This window comes from Dictyostelium discoideum (assembly GCF_000004695.1).
Source record: "Dictyostelium discoideum AX4 chromosome 6 chromosome, whole genome shotgun sequence".
NCBI classification, from domain to species: domain Eukaryota; phylum Evosea; class Eumycetozoa; order Dictyosteliales; family Dictyosteliaceae; genus Dictyostelium; species Dictyostelium discoideum.
This window is the reverse complement of record NC_007092.3, coordinates 2,302,803-2,317,802: the sequence shown is the minus strand read 5'-3', so window position 1 is coordinate 2,317,802 and position 15,000 is coordinate 2,302,803. Positions and strand designations below refer to the sequence as shown.

The 15,000-nt window shown below is 25.3% G+C and overlaps 3 protein-coding genes across 3 annotated transcripts; 2 read left to right on the top strand and 1 right to left on the bottom strand.

Annotated features, from left to right (window-relative positions):
• Nucleotides 1-378: 378 nt before the first annotated feature.
• On the top strand, nt 379-5,412 carry DDB_G0292988 (hypothetical protein; the record flags this gene model as incomplete). The annotated part of the gene is made up of 1 exon (XM_629361.1): nt 379-5,412. One exon carries the CDS (start codon nt 379-381, stop codon nt 5,410-5,412), a length of 5,034 nt encoding a protein of 1,677 aa, XP_629363.1.
• A 156-nt stretch (nt 5,413-5,568) lies between these two features.
• Nucleotides 5,569-10,864, bottom strand: abcG10 (ABC transporter G family protein; the record flags this gene model as incomplete). Its single annotated transcript, XM_629360.1, has 7 exons — nt 5,569-5,949; nt 6,182-8,581; nt 8,675-9,331; nt 9,411-9,530; nt 9,644-9,814; nt 9,963-10,273; nt 10,504-10,864. 7 exons carry the CDS (start codon nt 10,862-10,864, stop codon nt 5,569-5,571), a joined length of 4,401 nt encoding a protein of 1,466 aa, XP_629362.1.
• Nucleotides 10,865-12,372: 1,508 nt separating this feature from the next.
• Nucleotides 12,373-14,412, top strand: DDB_G0292990 (hypothetical protein; the record flags this gene model as incomplete). Its single annotated transcript, XM_629359.1, has 1 exon — nt 12,373-14,412. One exon carries the CDS (start codon nt 12,373-12,375, stop codon nt 14,410-14,412), a length of 2,040 nt encoding a protein of 679 aa, XP_629361.1.
• Nucleotides 14,413-15,000: the final 588 nt, after the last annotated feature.

Here is a 15,000-nt window from a genome sequence, read left to right as displayed (position 1 = left end):
AATTTTAATTTTTTTTTTTTTCTTTTTGGTTTTTAACTGAACCAATTGATTGTGTATGTTTTTTTTTTTTAACTGAATTAATTGTGTTGTTGTTTTTTTTTTTTTTTTTAAAAAAAATTGGATGACGAATATACAAGTGCCTTCTGTATTTTTTTAATTTCTTCAAACATTTACAAATTTTTTATTTTATTTTTTTTAATTATTAAATTTAATAATTGTTTTTTTTTTTTATTTTTAAATGATTTGTTTTTTATATTTTTTTTTTTTTAAATGATTTGTTTTATTTCAATTTTGTTTTGTTTTTATTTATAAAAATAAAAATAAAAATAAAATAAAAAAATAAAAATAAAAAAAAAATAAAAATAAAGAAATAATTTAATGAAAATAATTTTAATAATTTTAATAATTTTAATTAATTTTATAGGTATTTTTGTAAAATGTGAATTTAAAATTAAATCAAGTACTATTAAACAAAAGAGTGCAGGAGTTTTAGATGGGACCACACTAAATTTTGGATATATAGATGTTGAGTTAGATGATGATTTATATAGATATGATCCATTAGGATGTCCAAATTACGATTGTACTACATTGGTAGAGAATGGTGATTGTACATGTGATTACACTGATATGGAAGAGTGTCCAAAATCATTTAAAAATGCAAATTGTGTGAATCAATGTGCCATGTTTGCACCAAATTCCAGTATACCAATGTGTGGTACCGATCCATGGACAACACTAAATGTCGATCAAGAACAACATATTTTCTCAGGTACTGAGGGTAAAGAAATTTTCTTTCGTTACAAAGCAAACCCAAAAATTTGTGAAGGTGTTGCAATCATTGCATATCCAATTGAGGGTTATTTTAGGGGTACATTTGGATCACACCCAATCAATCAAAGAGAAATGCCAAGTGCAAACTATCAAACTTATAATGTTTTCAATTTGTGTCCAACTGATAATCAACCATTTTCAAACTATCTCTCGTGGACACCCGACACCTATTATATAACAATCATACCAATGAGCGAGGGTAATATAACATTCTCACTTAGAATTCATTCTGGACAAGTGCCACCAACTCCAAGCACACCTATCACACCATGCACTCGTAATCTATCAAGCCATATATGTTTGGATGATGGTGTACCATATGTTGGTGAAATTTTAGGACCAGCTTATGAATACTTTACATTTCAAACTACAAAACCGGCATACTATATTTTAAGTGCACCACGTTTAGCTCAAGATTTAAATTTAGTTATATCAGAGGATCCTGAAAATACAAAACCAATCTTTGGTAATCGTCAATCAAAATATGAATTAGCAGAAGAGAGTGATGATTACCTATTGGTATATATTGATCAACCAACATTATTATACATTGGTCTCTATTGTAATTTTAATACCAATTACTCTTTCTCAATTACATCACAAGGACAATATTATAGTACAAAGATTACATCATTACCAGCGAGTGCGGGTGCCTTTGCCCTTACTAAAAGTGCAAGATTAAAGTTACCAAATGGTTCATTTCTAACTTGTCCAACTTGGTATCTTTGTTTAAGTTTAACCACTCAATATCCATTGGAGGACGGTAATCCACTTTGGCCTGTACCACCTTACTTTTTACAATCTTCAAGTTATGAATCTATAAACTATGAGGATGTTTTCTTACCAAATCCAATGAAACCAAAATCCTATCAAATGACAGTACTATTATCTTCGAAAATAAGTACATCATCCACATCAATCTTTTATAGTATTGATCTAATTTCAAATTCAACACTAGAGTTTATTTCAACATTATTCAATTCAAAAGGTGAACCATTAAGAGGTAGCACAACAATGAAAAATGTCGATTTGTTGGCCACTTGTAACTATACCGATTTTCAATTGATTCTAAATGCAATGGAAGAGACTCAATCAATTCTTTTCAATGTTACCGATTTAAATGGTTTAAACAATTGGAGATATAGATTAGAGGCATTGACAATTCGTGATAATTGGATTGGTTGTTCCAATCAAGCATCATCTCTATTGGACACTGTGGAGGTTTCAAAGAATGTTTCAACCACCTATTGTCCCTATGGTATTGATGATAAAGCGAAATCAATTGATCCATGTTGTAATTCAAGTTTTTCATTCTTTCAATGTTGTGTTCCAAAGGTTTCATTGATTCCAACCGTTCAATTCGTTAGTACTATAGATGATAAAATTGAGAATCAATGTTCAAGTTTTGAATGCACTCAATCTGTACTCTCTGAATATTACAAATCATTAAGTAACGCCGATGAATGTACCGTACCTGATTATATCACTAGAAATTTAAAGTTATCCGCCGCCGAAACTGTCAGAGCTTGTAAGGTACCAACAAGAATACCTTGTGATAATGATGATCATTGTAAAAATACCACTCTAACTAAATGTGATCTATTCTCAAGATATTGTATACCAAACCTTGAAAACATCGATAAAATCTATATAGAATGTGTATTAAGAAATCTTTCACCAAGTGTATTGTATGCTTTTGCTCAAATCTCTTCACAATCAGTTAATGATAGTTTGGTGCAATCATTTTACAATGAAAATATTCAAGATGATTGTATTAGTGAAACATTTGTCGATTCAGATATACTTCGTAATGCTATGTTTTATACTTCACCATCAATTAAATTCGATCGTTGTTATCCACCTGTGGTATGTTTAGATTCATCTTGCGTTTTAGAACATGACATTTGTTTTGACCAATTATATACTGTTTTTCAAGAGTTTGATTTCCCTGCAGATTTCAATTGTTCTCTTTATGGATTTTGTCAAATTGAATCATCCACTTGCTATGGAGTCTACGAAATCGGTAGTGCATGTTCTCAATTATGTGATGCTACCACATCCTATTGTGGGCATTGTTCAAGTGAAAATCAAACCTATTGTCATCAAATTACAACACTAACCGATGAAACAACTTGTAAATCAAATTCAGCATGTCTTTTACCAAATGGTGAATATCAATTGGGTGTAACTAAAGAACAATGTGAAAGTTTAGGTCAATGTTCAGATGGTTGTGGTTATGAATGTAGTGGTTATATTGGTTGTGTCATTGAAAATTCATACAATTCAACCGATTGTACAGCTCATACAGGTGCTGTATGGAATCCACAATATGATGTTTGTACATTTGTTTCTGCAACATCACCATCGACTTGTTCTTCTAATTCTTATAGTTGGATTGATTGTTCAAGTCATTCACCAGATGAATGTTATCCAATCACTTGTTCAGTTCAAAGAGTTCCATGTACAACCAAAGATTCTTGTATTGGTAGTGGTGGTACATGTTCAGATCAATTCTTTTCCTCAAGTAGTAATACTTATTTTTATCCGGATGGTGTTGGTAAATGTATTAGAGGTCATTTTTCATATCGTACAGGTTCTTTTCCAAGTTGTGATTACAATAATGAAAATGATTCACCAATGGGTTGTTTCCCAAGTCATCCAAATCACACCGATAAAATTTCATGTGAGACTATTGGTGGTGGTAAATGGTGGGCACCTGCAATCAATAAAACTCAATGTCTATCAAAGAAGGCATGTAAAATATTGGATATCAATTCCGATAATTTACCATTTAATTTCCGTTTCAATGAAATGGATGAACAACAATGTACAGGTTGTTATCAATCCAATAATCAATGGACTGAAATGTTTTCATGGTCAGCTGCAAGATGGATACCTGGTGTTTTCATTGAAAATCTTGATTGGATTGAAAATAATTCATTCAAAGCTTATTCTCATCCAAAGAAAACTTTTAACTATAGATCATTCTATACTAATCTAATGAATTCAGTCGATACATTAACCGCCGATTATTTACGTTCTGAAACATTTTGTCGTATGGAAAGAATTCAATCCAATTTAAATTCAATTTCATGTAGTTGTTCAGGTGGTTCAGAATGTTTCACAGAGTCAATTCCATTGGTTGGTCAAACTAAACCTTGTTTTGGTGAGAGTTCAACTTTTAGTTTTGACTATGGTGAAATCATTTTCGAAAGTGAATCTATTAAACAAGGTTGTCCAATTCTATTGATATCTCAATATAGTAAAGAAATTTTCACATCAACAGCTCCTGAATCTTTACCATCCAATTTCGTTTCCTATCAAGTACCTGAAAAATATGGTGTTTTAAATGATAAAGATGCAATCGTTGGTGTGTTAATAGGTGATGGTATTTATATAAAAGCTCAATTTTCAATCATTAATAAATTAACAGTTTGTTCAATAATTCCAGAGAGTCAAAGAACAACTTCAAAATTCCCAGTTTATGATTTTGCAACATTAATAAGTAATACAGATGATGACTATGATGATTATCATATTTTTGATGGTGAATTAATTATATTGGATTCCGTAGTATTTAATAAGACAGCTAAGGATGGTAGTTTAATGATTTGTTCAAACTTTAGTAATTTCAATCCAAAATCATCAGTTCAAGCATTTTTCCCGGTTATTAGAGTCCATGGTAATTGGAATGATGTTTCAAAACAAGTTTTTGATGAATCTACTCGTGGTTTATTATTTACATTGGCAACTTTTTACTTGTTGGTTGGACTTTGGGCAATATTCCAATTGGGTGTTATAGTTTTCAAACAAATTAATTTACCAAAGGTAAATTTCCAATTGGTTAATGGTTTAACTTTGATCGTCACTATTTTCATTCTAATGAGATCTCTCTACTTTTTCATTCTACCAAATGGTCACTTAGCAGGAAGTCCAACAAGTGATTATATCCTTGTGATTTTACCAACCTTTATTTACTTTACCGCTTTCACTGTTATCATTGTACTTTGGTATGTCATTGTATTTTTAGTTTTAAAGAAAAATAGATCAGCCGAAAGTCTATCAAGAAGAGTATCTAAATTGGTACTCTACGTCAATATAGTCATCTATTTATTGTTTATCGCTTGTTGTTTGGTTTTCACTAAAACTCAATCAAATCCAACTAATGATTGTGGCTCAAGAATTATCATTCCTGCAAAGAGTTCAATTCCTCAAAAAGCAATTTCAATCACTTATGCAGTAATTCAAGCAATAATTTCCGTCCTACTTGGTGCCGCTTTTGTTTATCTCGGTAGTAGTTTATTCTTTGTAATGCATAAAACAAGAAAAGCTTTAGGTGGTTCTTCAATCAATTCCTCACATTATAATAGAATATTTTTACTCACTTTAATTTGTTCAATTGGTTTTATTTTGCATTGTGTCTTTATTTTGGTTTTGGTTTCTGGTCATTCTTCAATAGCTTTTAGTTTTGTTGGTTTAATCATAACCGAAATCATTCCAACTTTAACAATCCTCTATTGTTATGATCCTTTTAAAAAAATTGAAACAAAATCAAAAAGTTCAGAAATTAGTATGTAATCAACTTTTAGATATATATATTTATTTATTTATTTTAAATTTAAAATTTTTTTTTTTTTTTTTAATATTGTAAAATAAAAATTATTATTACTTTTAAAATATAAATATTTTTTGTATGAAAAAACTTTTAGTTTTTTATTTGTTTTTTTTTTTTTTTTATCTATTTGGTTTTTTTGTTAAATAAACAAAGGAAACAACCATAATTATGTTGAAAATAAAGAAAGCCCATAAAATACCATAGTTTCTTAAACGGTTTTCATAAGACCAACCAAGAGTTTTATAATATTCTTCACCTGATTTAAAAACACAATAACCACATTCACTTTCATCGCCTTTGGTAACAGCACGAACATTTCCATAGGTTGGCTTGAAATATTCTTTACAGGTTAAATTTGTTGGGTTTGAGAATTTGGTTAAATCTTCATTTGAACAATCAACAAAAACATTCTTTAAAACTGATGTTACAACACCTTCTAAGAAATAACGGCATGGATTTGAATGATAAACGAATTTCCAAAAGTTTGGAATTTGTTCATACTAATTATTTTTTGTGAATTAAAGTTAGAATCTTTTTTTTAATATATTATAATTTATATTTTTGGGGTGATTTTTTTAAAAAAAATTATTATTATTATTATTATTATTATTATTATTATTATTATTATTATTATTATTATTATTATTATTATTATTATTATTATTATTATTATTATTATTATTATTATTATTGTTATTATTATTAAGATAATTATCTTCTTGGTTTACTTACAGGAACGAGTACTCCACAAAAAAGAAATAACATTACTAATAAAAGTGGTAAAATTGTTTGAGCCAACATAACATTGAAACAAAAGGCAGATACAACTTGACCAAGTGAAACACAAATGAAAAGGAAGAGGATGAAAGTTATATAAAAATAAAAATCATATTCACCATTGTAATAAATACCTGCTGTCCAAAAAGAACAAAAGAAACAAATTGTTCCAGCGACTGCAACAAAAGGTAATTCAACAATGACAATTGAAATGGCAAATGGACACCAAGAATAAAATTTAGAGGCATAATCTTTCTTAAAGTAAGCTTTTTGAATTAAAAATTGAGGAATTGCAATAAAGATGTAGAGAATACCCAAGAAAAGAATTTCAAATATGAAAAATACACGTTGATTCATATCTGAAGATGATAAATCTAAATTCCAAAAAGTAAAACCAATAATTAAACCAGATGCAGCAGCTTGAGTGAAAATACCATAAACATAACTCATATCACGCCACCAAATTAAATTCAAACGTTTGTAAACTTCCCATGTTTGATACCAAATACTTGTTGCGAATTCTCTTGGAGGACCATGATCTTGATCATCGGATGAAATTTGAACAGTTGCAGCTGTTTCCAAAGATGCCAACTCTGCTTGAACATCCTGAAGCTCTGGTGATTGTTTCCAAACCTCTGGCCAATCAATTGTTGATACACCTGGATTAGTACCAGCACCAATTGCTTCGAGAATGTATTCAGCTGGATTCTCACTTTCAGTGCAAGATCTAACACCATTACGTTCAAAATAAGATGTAAGAGTTTTTGATTTTTCACCAATATCGCCATAGTAAACTGTTTTACCACCTTTAGCTAATAAAAGAATACGATCGAAATATTCAAATAAAACCGATGAAGGTTGATGAATTGTACAAACCAATGGCATACCAGCATCAGCTAATTTACGAATGAATTTTACAATATTATAACTTGATTGAGAATCTAAACCTGATGTTGGTTCATCAAGGAAAAGAATATGAGGTTTTGCAACTAATTCAATACCAATAGTTAATCTCTTTCTTTCTTCAACTGAAATACCAATACCAGTTTCCAATGAACCAATTAAAGCATCACCTAAATGTTTCATTTCCATCATTTCCAAAACTTGTTCAACATATTCATATTTGTCTTGCAATGATACGGTTGGTTCTTGACGAAGTTTAGCAGAGAATCTTAAAGCTTCTCTAACAGTTAAACCAGGATTATGAACATCCATTTGTTCTACATAACCAGTGATACGTTCAAAATCGATATTTAATTCTTTACCATTTAATAAACATTTTCCAGTGACAGTACCCATTGTTTTTCTCTTTGCCAATACATCGAGTAATGTTGTTTTACCCGCACCAGATGAACCCATTAATGCAGTCATTTGACCAGGTTTAATCCAACCTTCGACATCATTTAACAATAATAAATCTTTGCCATTTAATTGAACGGTATAGTGAATATGATTCCAAGTGAAACAACTTTCTCTCATTTTAAGAGTATCTTTCATTTTACTTGTAGCATTTTCAACCATTGCATTTTGTTGTCTCTCTTCTTCGTCATCGTTGATTTTAGGAGCCTTTCCTCTTTTATAGACTTTATGAGGCATACCACCACTTGTCCAATCGAATAATTCCAAAGCAATCATATTGATAATTACAAAAAATATCCACCATAAAAAAGTGATAATGACATTTAATGTACGGTCATCACTTTTGAAATCAAGTGCAGCATCTATATAGTTTGAACCAGCAACATAAAATTCACCATTAACCATTTGACCTTCGATAGCACCGGCAGATGGACAAGCTCTATATTGATCTTGATAAGACATTGTACTACCATTAGATGCAATGTAATTACCATTTGGAATTGCAGTTTGATCATTACATGTGAAATTCATATCACCAAATTCATTTGCCATCAATGCTTTATAGGGGAATGAGAATGGATTAATCCAAAAATACCAACTAAACCATGGATGCATCTTATTTTTTGGAATTGAATAACCACCATAGGTAAACATAAACAGAATAAATACATTCAATATATTTTGACTGACATACAATGATGGACTAAGATTACCAAGTGCTCTAAAAAATGCTACCATCGATAAAGTTGAACCAAAAATTGTAAATAAAAATATAAAGAATTTACCTGCATCAACTTGTAAACCATACATAAAGTAAACAATAACTGAAAAAATTGTTACTTGAATAGCAGTTAATGGTATATCAGTTATAACCATTGCAATATGAAGTGCTGATGGACGATACATTGCATAAGAATGTTGTTTTTGTAAAATTCTTCTTCCATAAAAGGTTAATCCTAATTCACCAGCACTTACAAAAGCATTAAATAGAATTGCCTTAAAATAATAATAATAATAATAGATTACAATTAAAATTTGTTTTTTTTTTTTTTTTTTTTTTAATAATTAATTTTTAATTAATTTACTTACAGCATAAATTGCACCACCTCTGTTAAATAAACCAGTAACATCAGATTTCATATTATAAAATAATGAAGCATAAACAAATGTTTGAACAATGATTGAAATATATTTTGAAATCAATGCAAATCTATCACCCCAAATGATTTGAGAATTTCTTGCTATTAATGCCCTAACTTGAGTGAAATAAGATGTTGTATAAATTGATTTTGTTGGATTGGTTTTACTATTTTCATTTCTAATTTGTTCAATGAAATTAGTTGATGGTTGTTCCAATTCAATCTTTTTTTCATATTCCAATTGTTGTTGAAGCATAACTTGATAGAGATCAGAAGATTTCCAAGCTTTTTCAAAATCTGATGAAGTTTCTGGTGCACGACCTTCAAAACCTGGACGTACTTTACGTTCTTGTGGATTAGTTACACCAGTTAAAAAATCAGGTGTTGATTTACGTGGTTCACAATCAAATCCTAAATCAAGAAAGTATTGTTTTGCTAAACCAACTGGTCCAAAATAAATTAATCTACCCTTTTCTAAAATTGCAACATTATTAAATAAATTAAAAATTGAATCTGATGCTTGATAAAATGATGCAATTGTTGTTTTATGTAATGTATCTGACATAATACGAATTGATTTTGCATAATCTAATGCTGATGCAGCATCCTTTTTTTTTTTAAAAAAAAAAAAAGTTAATAAATAATTATGATTGTATAAATAATTTTTAAAAATTATTAAAACATACAAGACCACGTGTTGAGCAATCATAACAAGTAATTGAAGCAGATGATACCATTGCTTCAGTAATGGTTAATCTTTTACGTTCACCACCTGATAAGCCTCTAATAAATTCATTACCTACAAGCTTTAATATTTTTTTAAAAAAAAAAAAAAAAAAAATGTTTAGAAAAAAAAAAAAAAAATAAAAAAAATAAAAAAAATAAAATAAAATAATATTATTAAATATTAAATATTTACAGTATCAGATTGTTTTGAAATACCAAACATTCCTACTAATAAATCATAAATTTTTTTTCTAAAAGTTTTTTTCTTTTCATCTGGTAACCGATTATGAATAGTTTTACATTTTAATGCAAAATTCAATGTTTCACGAACTGTTAATGTTGGATGATGAGTATCCTCTTCTGGCTACATTATTTTTAAAATAATAATAATAACAATAATAATAAAAACAATAAATAAATATTTTAAATAATTTTTTTATGCATTTTTAAAAAATAAAAAAAAAATAAAAAAAAAATAATAATAATAATAATAATAATAATAATATACATACAGTATAAATACTTTCACCCTTAAAATTTTTCCATTCATCAGAGTTAATACCACCATAAGTTACATCACCTGATACACTAACATAAGAACTACGTTGGTTTGAAATTACACGTAATAATGTTGAGCAGCCAGCGCCTGGACGACCTAATACTAAAAGCATTTCAGCATCTCGGTTAAATAAAGTAACATCATGTAAGATATCAAATGTGCTACCACTTGATTTCCTCCATGTTGATGGTCTAAATAAATTAAAAATAGTTACAAATGGTGTTGATAAATCTGAAATTACTGATATATCTGCACCTTTTCCAACTAAAAATTAATTATAATAAAAAAATAAATAAAATAGATAAAATAAAATAAATAAATAAATAAATAAATAAAATAAATATTAGTTTTAAAATAATAATAAATAAAATAAAAAACAATCAAAACAATCAAATCAAAAAAAAGATATTTTTAAAAAAAAAAAAAAAATAAAAAAAAAATGAAAATAAAAATAAAATTTGAAATTTCGAATGAAAATAATAAAAAATATTTACCAACTGTTAAATTTCTAATTGAAATACCCATTTTCTTTGGTTTTTGACCATTTCCTAAAGCAATACGTTGAGAATTTTCAAAATAACTACGTAGTTTAAAATCTTGTTCATTTTGTGCAACATTAGAATGTTCAACATTCATTTCAGGGTCTTGATTTGAAAAGAATTGTTTTGAATCATTTTCTAATTCATTTGCAACTTGATTGAATTGATTTTCACTATTTAAAATATTTGGTGATTCATTACCACTTGTATTATTATTATTATTGTTGTTATTTTCATATTGAGGTGTATTGATATTATAATTGCAGTTCGCACCCTCAGGCGGCTGCAATTCCTTTAGTTCATAATCATCAGACATTCAATAGTTTCTTTTTTTTTTGTTTTTGTTAAACTAATCTAATACGTTTTTATAATTATGTGTGAGATTAAAAATAAAAATCGTTTTTATTTTTTTGTTTTTATTTTATTTTTTTGTTTTTATGGTTCTAAAAATAAAATTATTCCAAAAAAAAAAAAAAAAAATGAAAATCTTTTTATAGTTTTTTTTTTTTTTTTTTTTTTTCGGTATAGCCAACTTTTTTTTTATTCTTTGTGAATTAAATTGTTGAGAAAATCATAAGAAAACGATCCTTATGTTAATTTTTTAAGAATTTTAAAATAATGAGATCCTTTTTGTTAAAAAAAAAATTTAAAAATAAAAAATTAAAAAAAAAAAAAAAAAAAATTAAAAAAATGAAATAAAAAATAAAAAAAAAAATAAAAAAATAAAACAATGGGGTTATACATAAATATGAAAAAAAAAAAAAATGATGACACGTCCTAATTAGGATCGTTTTGTATAATTTACTTTTCGTTTACTTTTTAAAAAAAATATCAATTTTGTTTATTAGTTTTTTCACAAAAACTTTGTCTTTCCTAAATTGTATTTTTTTTTTTTTTTTTTTTTTTAGTTTTTTTTTTAACTAATTCTAACAATTTTACCAAAAAAAAAAAAAAAAAAAAAAAAAAAAAAAAAAAAAAAAAGGGGTTTACTAAACTAATTAGTTTTTTTTAATAAAATTGGGGGGAAAAAATTTATTAAGAACATCATTCCTTTACAAATAATAATTTTTATTTTTAAAGTTATTATGATAAAGTATTTAAATTGTGATTGGTTATATTTTGGGAAAATTACAAGATTTCATTGTGTAACTTAAGCCAAAAAGAAAATGGTGTGATTATCATATAATCACCCTGGTAAATATTTGGTTTCATTTGCTATTTTTAATACCAAAATGAAAAAAAAAAATTTATTTTTTATATCAAAATAAAAATTTTTTTTTAAAAAATAATCAATTTATAATATTAATAATAAAAAAAGATAATTGGTCAAAATGAAAGAATTATATTCTTTTAACATTAATTTTTAAACTAAAAAAAAAAATTATATCCCCAATATTTTCATTTTATTTTTCATTTTTTTTTTAAAAACAATTATTTGATTTTTTTTTTTTTTAGTAAGGATTTGGGGAATAAAAAATTGAGCCTTCAATAATGCACAAAATGATTTTTTATATAAAAAAATAAAAAAAATGAATGGAACCATTCTGTTTTCAAATATCCAAATTTGAATTAAAAAAAAATATATTTTTTTTTTTTTTTTAAATCTATATTTTTATATAAAAAATATTCCCTACTCGTTGTTGATCGAAATAAAACCCATTTCAAAAAAAGAATGATTATTAATTTTTTTTTTTTTTTTTTTTTTTTTTTTTTTTTTTTTTTTTTTTTTAACCAACAACTTTTTTTTATTTTTTTTTATTTTTTTTTTTATTTTCATTTTTTGTTTTTAATTTAAAAAAAAGAAAAATATATCTTTAACACTAAATGGATGATATTTTTTTTAAAGTTTTTAAGAATATATATTTAAGGTCATTAATTTTTTTAAAAATAAAACAAATAAATAAATCACTTTTATATACAAAAACTTACAACTATTATCAAATTCCATTATTATCAATAATTAAAACTAAAAATCAACACCTATTAATTGAAAAAATAAAATTACATAATAATACAATTAATAATAATAATAATAATAATAATAATAATAATAATAATAATAATAATAATAATAATAATAATAATAATAATAATAACAATAAAATAACAATAATAGAAAATGAAAATTTATTAAAAATAGATAAAGATTGTTTAAGATATTTATTTAAATGGAAGAGAGTTGATTCAGAAATTGTTAAATTAATTTTTAAAACATTTGAAAATGAAATTCAGTCACTAGAAATGTATGATAATCCAAAATATTTTCAAGATTTAATTGAAAATGAAAATATTGGAATATTGAAATTATTTTTATTAAATTCACTACCATACCCACTCCCATATCTACAATCATCATTACTACAATCACCACCACCACCACTAAAGATAGAAGAAGAAAGAAATCGAGTATTTAAATCAATGCTTTCAAATTATTTAGCTAATTATTCGATAGATATATTTTCAAATCCAACATACCCAATGGAACAAGTTATTGAATTTTTCGATTTTCTATCTTCATTATCAATTACCAAACTACCTTTAATAACAAATCGTATAATTTGTACAATTTTAATAAAGATAGTAAAAGAAAATTCAACAAATCGATACGGTAAATTTTTCATTGAAAAATTAGAGAAACCTTCAATTATAGGTGGTTATCAAAATAAAATAGAACAAATATATAATTTAACATCAATATCATTGGAAAAAGGTGATAGAGAAATGATAAAATTATTAATATTAAAAATTGTTCAACTATATAATATTGACCTATCATCATCATCATCATCATCATTATCATCATCATCATCATCGTCATCATCACCGCCACCACCAAGATATCTATTTGAAAAAACTGAATATCAAGTTAAATTTAATAAAATGGTTATAGATTTATTAGATATTGATTATTTATTAATCTATAAATCAAATTCATTATTTTATGGATTTTTTGACGAATTAGTTATAAAAGATCATCAAGACAATAGAGAATTTCAATTACCATTCCCAAATATCATTTATAATTATAGTTCATCAAAAAATAATAGAATCATAATCTCTGACCCATATATATCACTATATCTATTAAAAAATCATTTAAATTTAATGATATATGACTCTATTGATCAAAATAAAATTGATAATAATAGTAATAGTAATAGTAGTGGAAGTGGTGATAGTGATAGTGGTAGTAGTGTTAAAAATCCACCATTTTATTTAACATATTCAAGTATATCAAATAATAAAATATTAAATCAAAATATCCAACTTTTTTCAAATGAACAGTTGAGGTGGGATTTTTCAAAAGATTGTGAATATATTGGAATTAATCAATTAAAGTTTTTAATAAAATTTGATGGATATATATTCTTTTCAAAATTATCAATTAAAAAATGTCTACTTGCTTTAAACGATTATCAATCATTGGAATTATTAATTAATCAATACTCTGATGAGATTTATCAAACTTTATTATTAGAGCTAGACATGAACGTTATCAAATATTTTAGTGAATGTAATGAAATTGATGAATTTAATATTTTCAATTTAATAATTCCAAAATTACTTTCAAAATATAATAATAATAAACAGTTTACATCAATGGTTATCTATAAAAAACAATTACATTTATTATTACTATTTTCATCACTTTTAGAAAATGATTATCCATTTAATTATTTATTAGAAGTTGCTAATAATTCAAATTTCTTCAAAAATAATAGTCAAGAAATTAATTATCGAATTTATTTAACATATCAATCATATTTAATTTCTGTTATTTCAAAATTAAATTACCAAGATAGAATTATTTATATTGATAGATTAAAAAGAATAAAAGTTTTTAAACCATTTTTATTTAAATAATTTTTTTTCAACCAAAAAGTTTATTTTTACAATTAAATTATTTATCGTTCATTTTTTTTATTTTGAAGAATAAAGAGTATTATTATTATAAGTACTCTTTATTTATCTAAAAAAGTATAGATTTTAAAATAAAAAAAAAATTTTTTTTTTTTTTTAATTGGATATTTGCAAGATTTTTAAATTTTTTTTTTTTTATTATTATTATTTTTGGGAGAAAAAACACATCATTATTTTATTTTTTGCATTTTTTTTTACATTTTTCAATGGATACATTATTTTTTAGTGTTTTTAAAAATAATTATTTAAATAATATTATATTTAAATTTATTAGACAATATAATGAGAGTTTATTATATTTAACATATAATTTTTACGAATTCCCATTAGAGATGGTAATAAAGAGTAGAAATCAAATATTACTATTAGAGAAAATTAAATTTTATAATAAATATATAATCAAAGGTGAATCAAATGATGATGAAGTCATTAGCAGTAGTAGTATCATTACCAAATATTATTTAGATTTTAATAAAGAATGTTTAAAATCATTACTAGTTTGGAAGGAATTAGATTTTGAAACTTTTAATA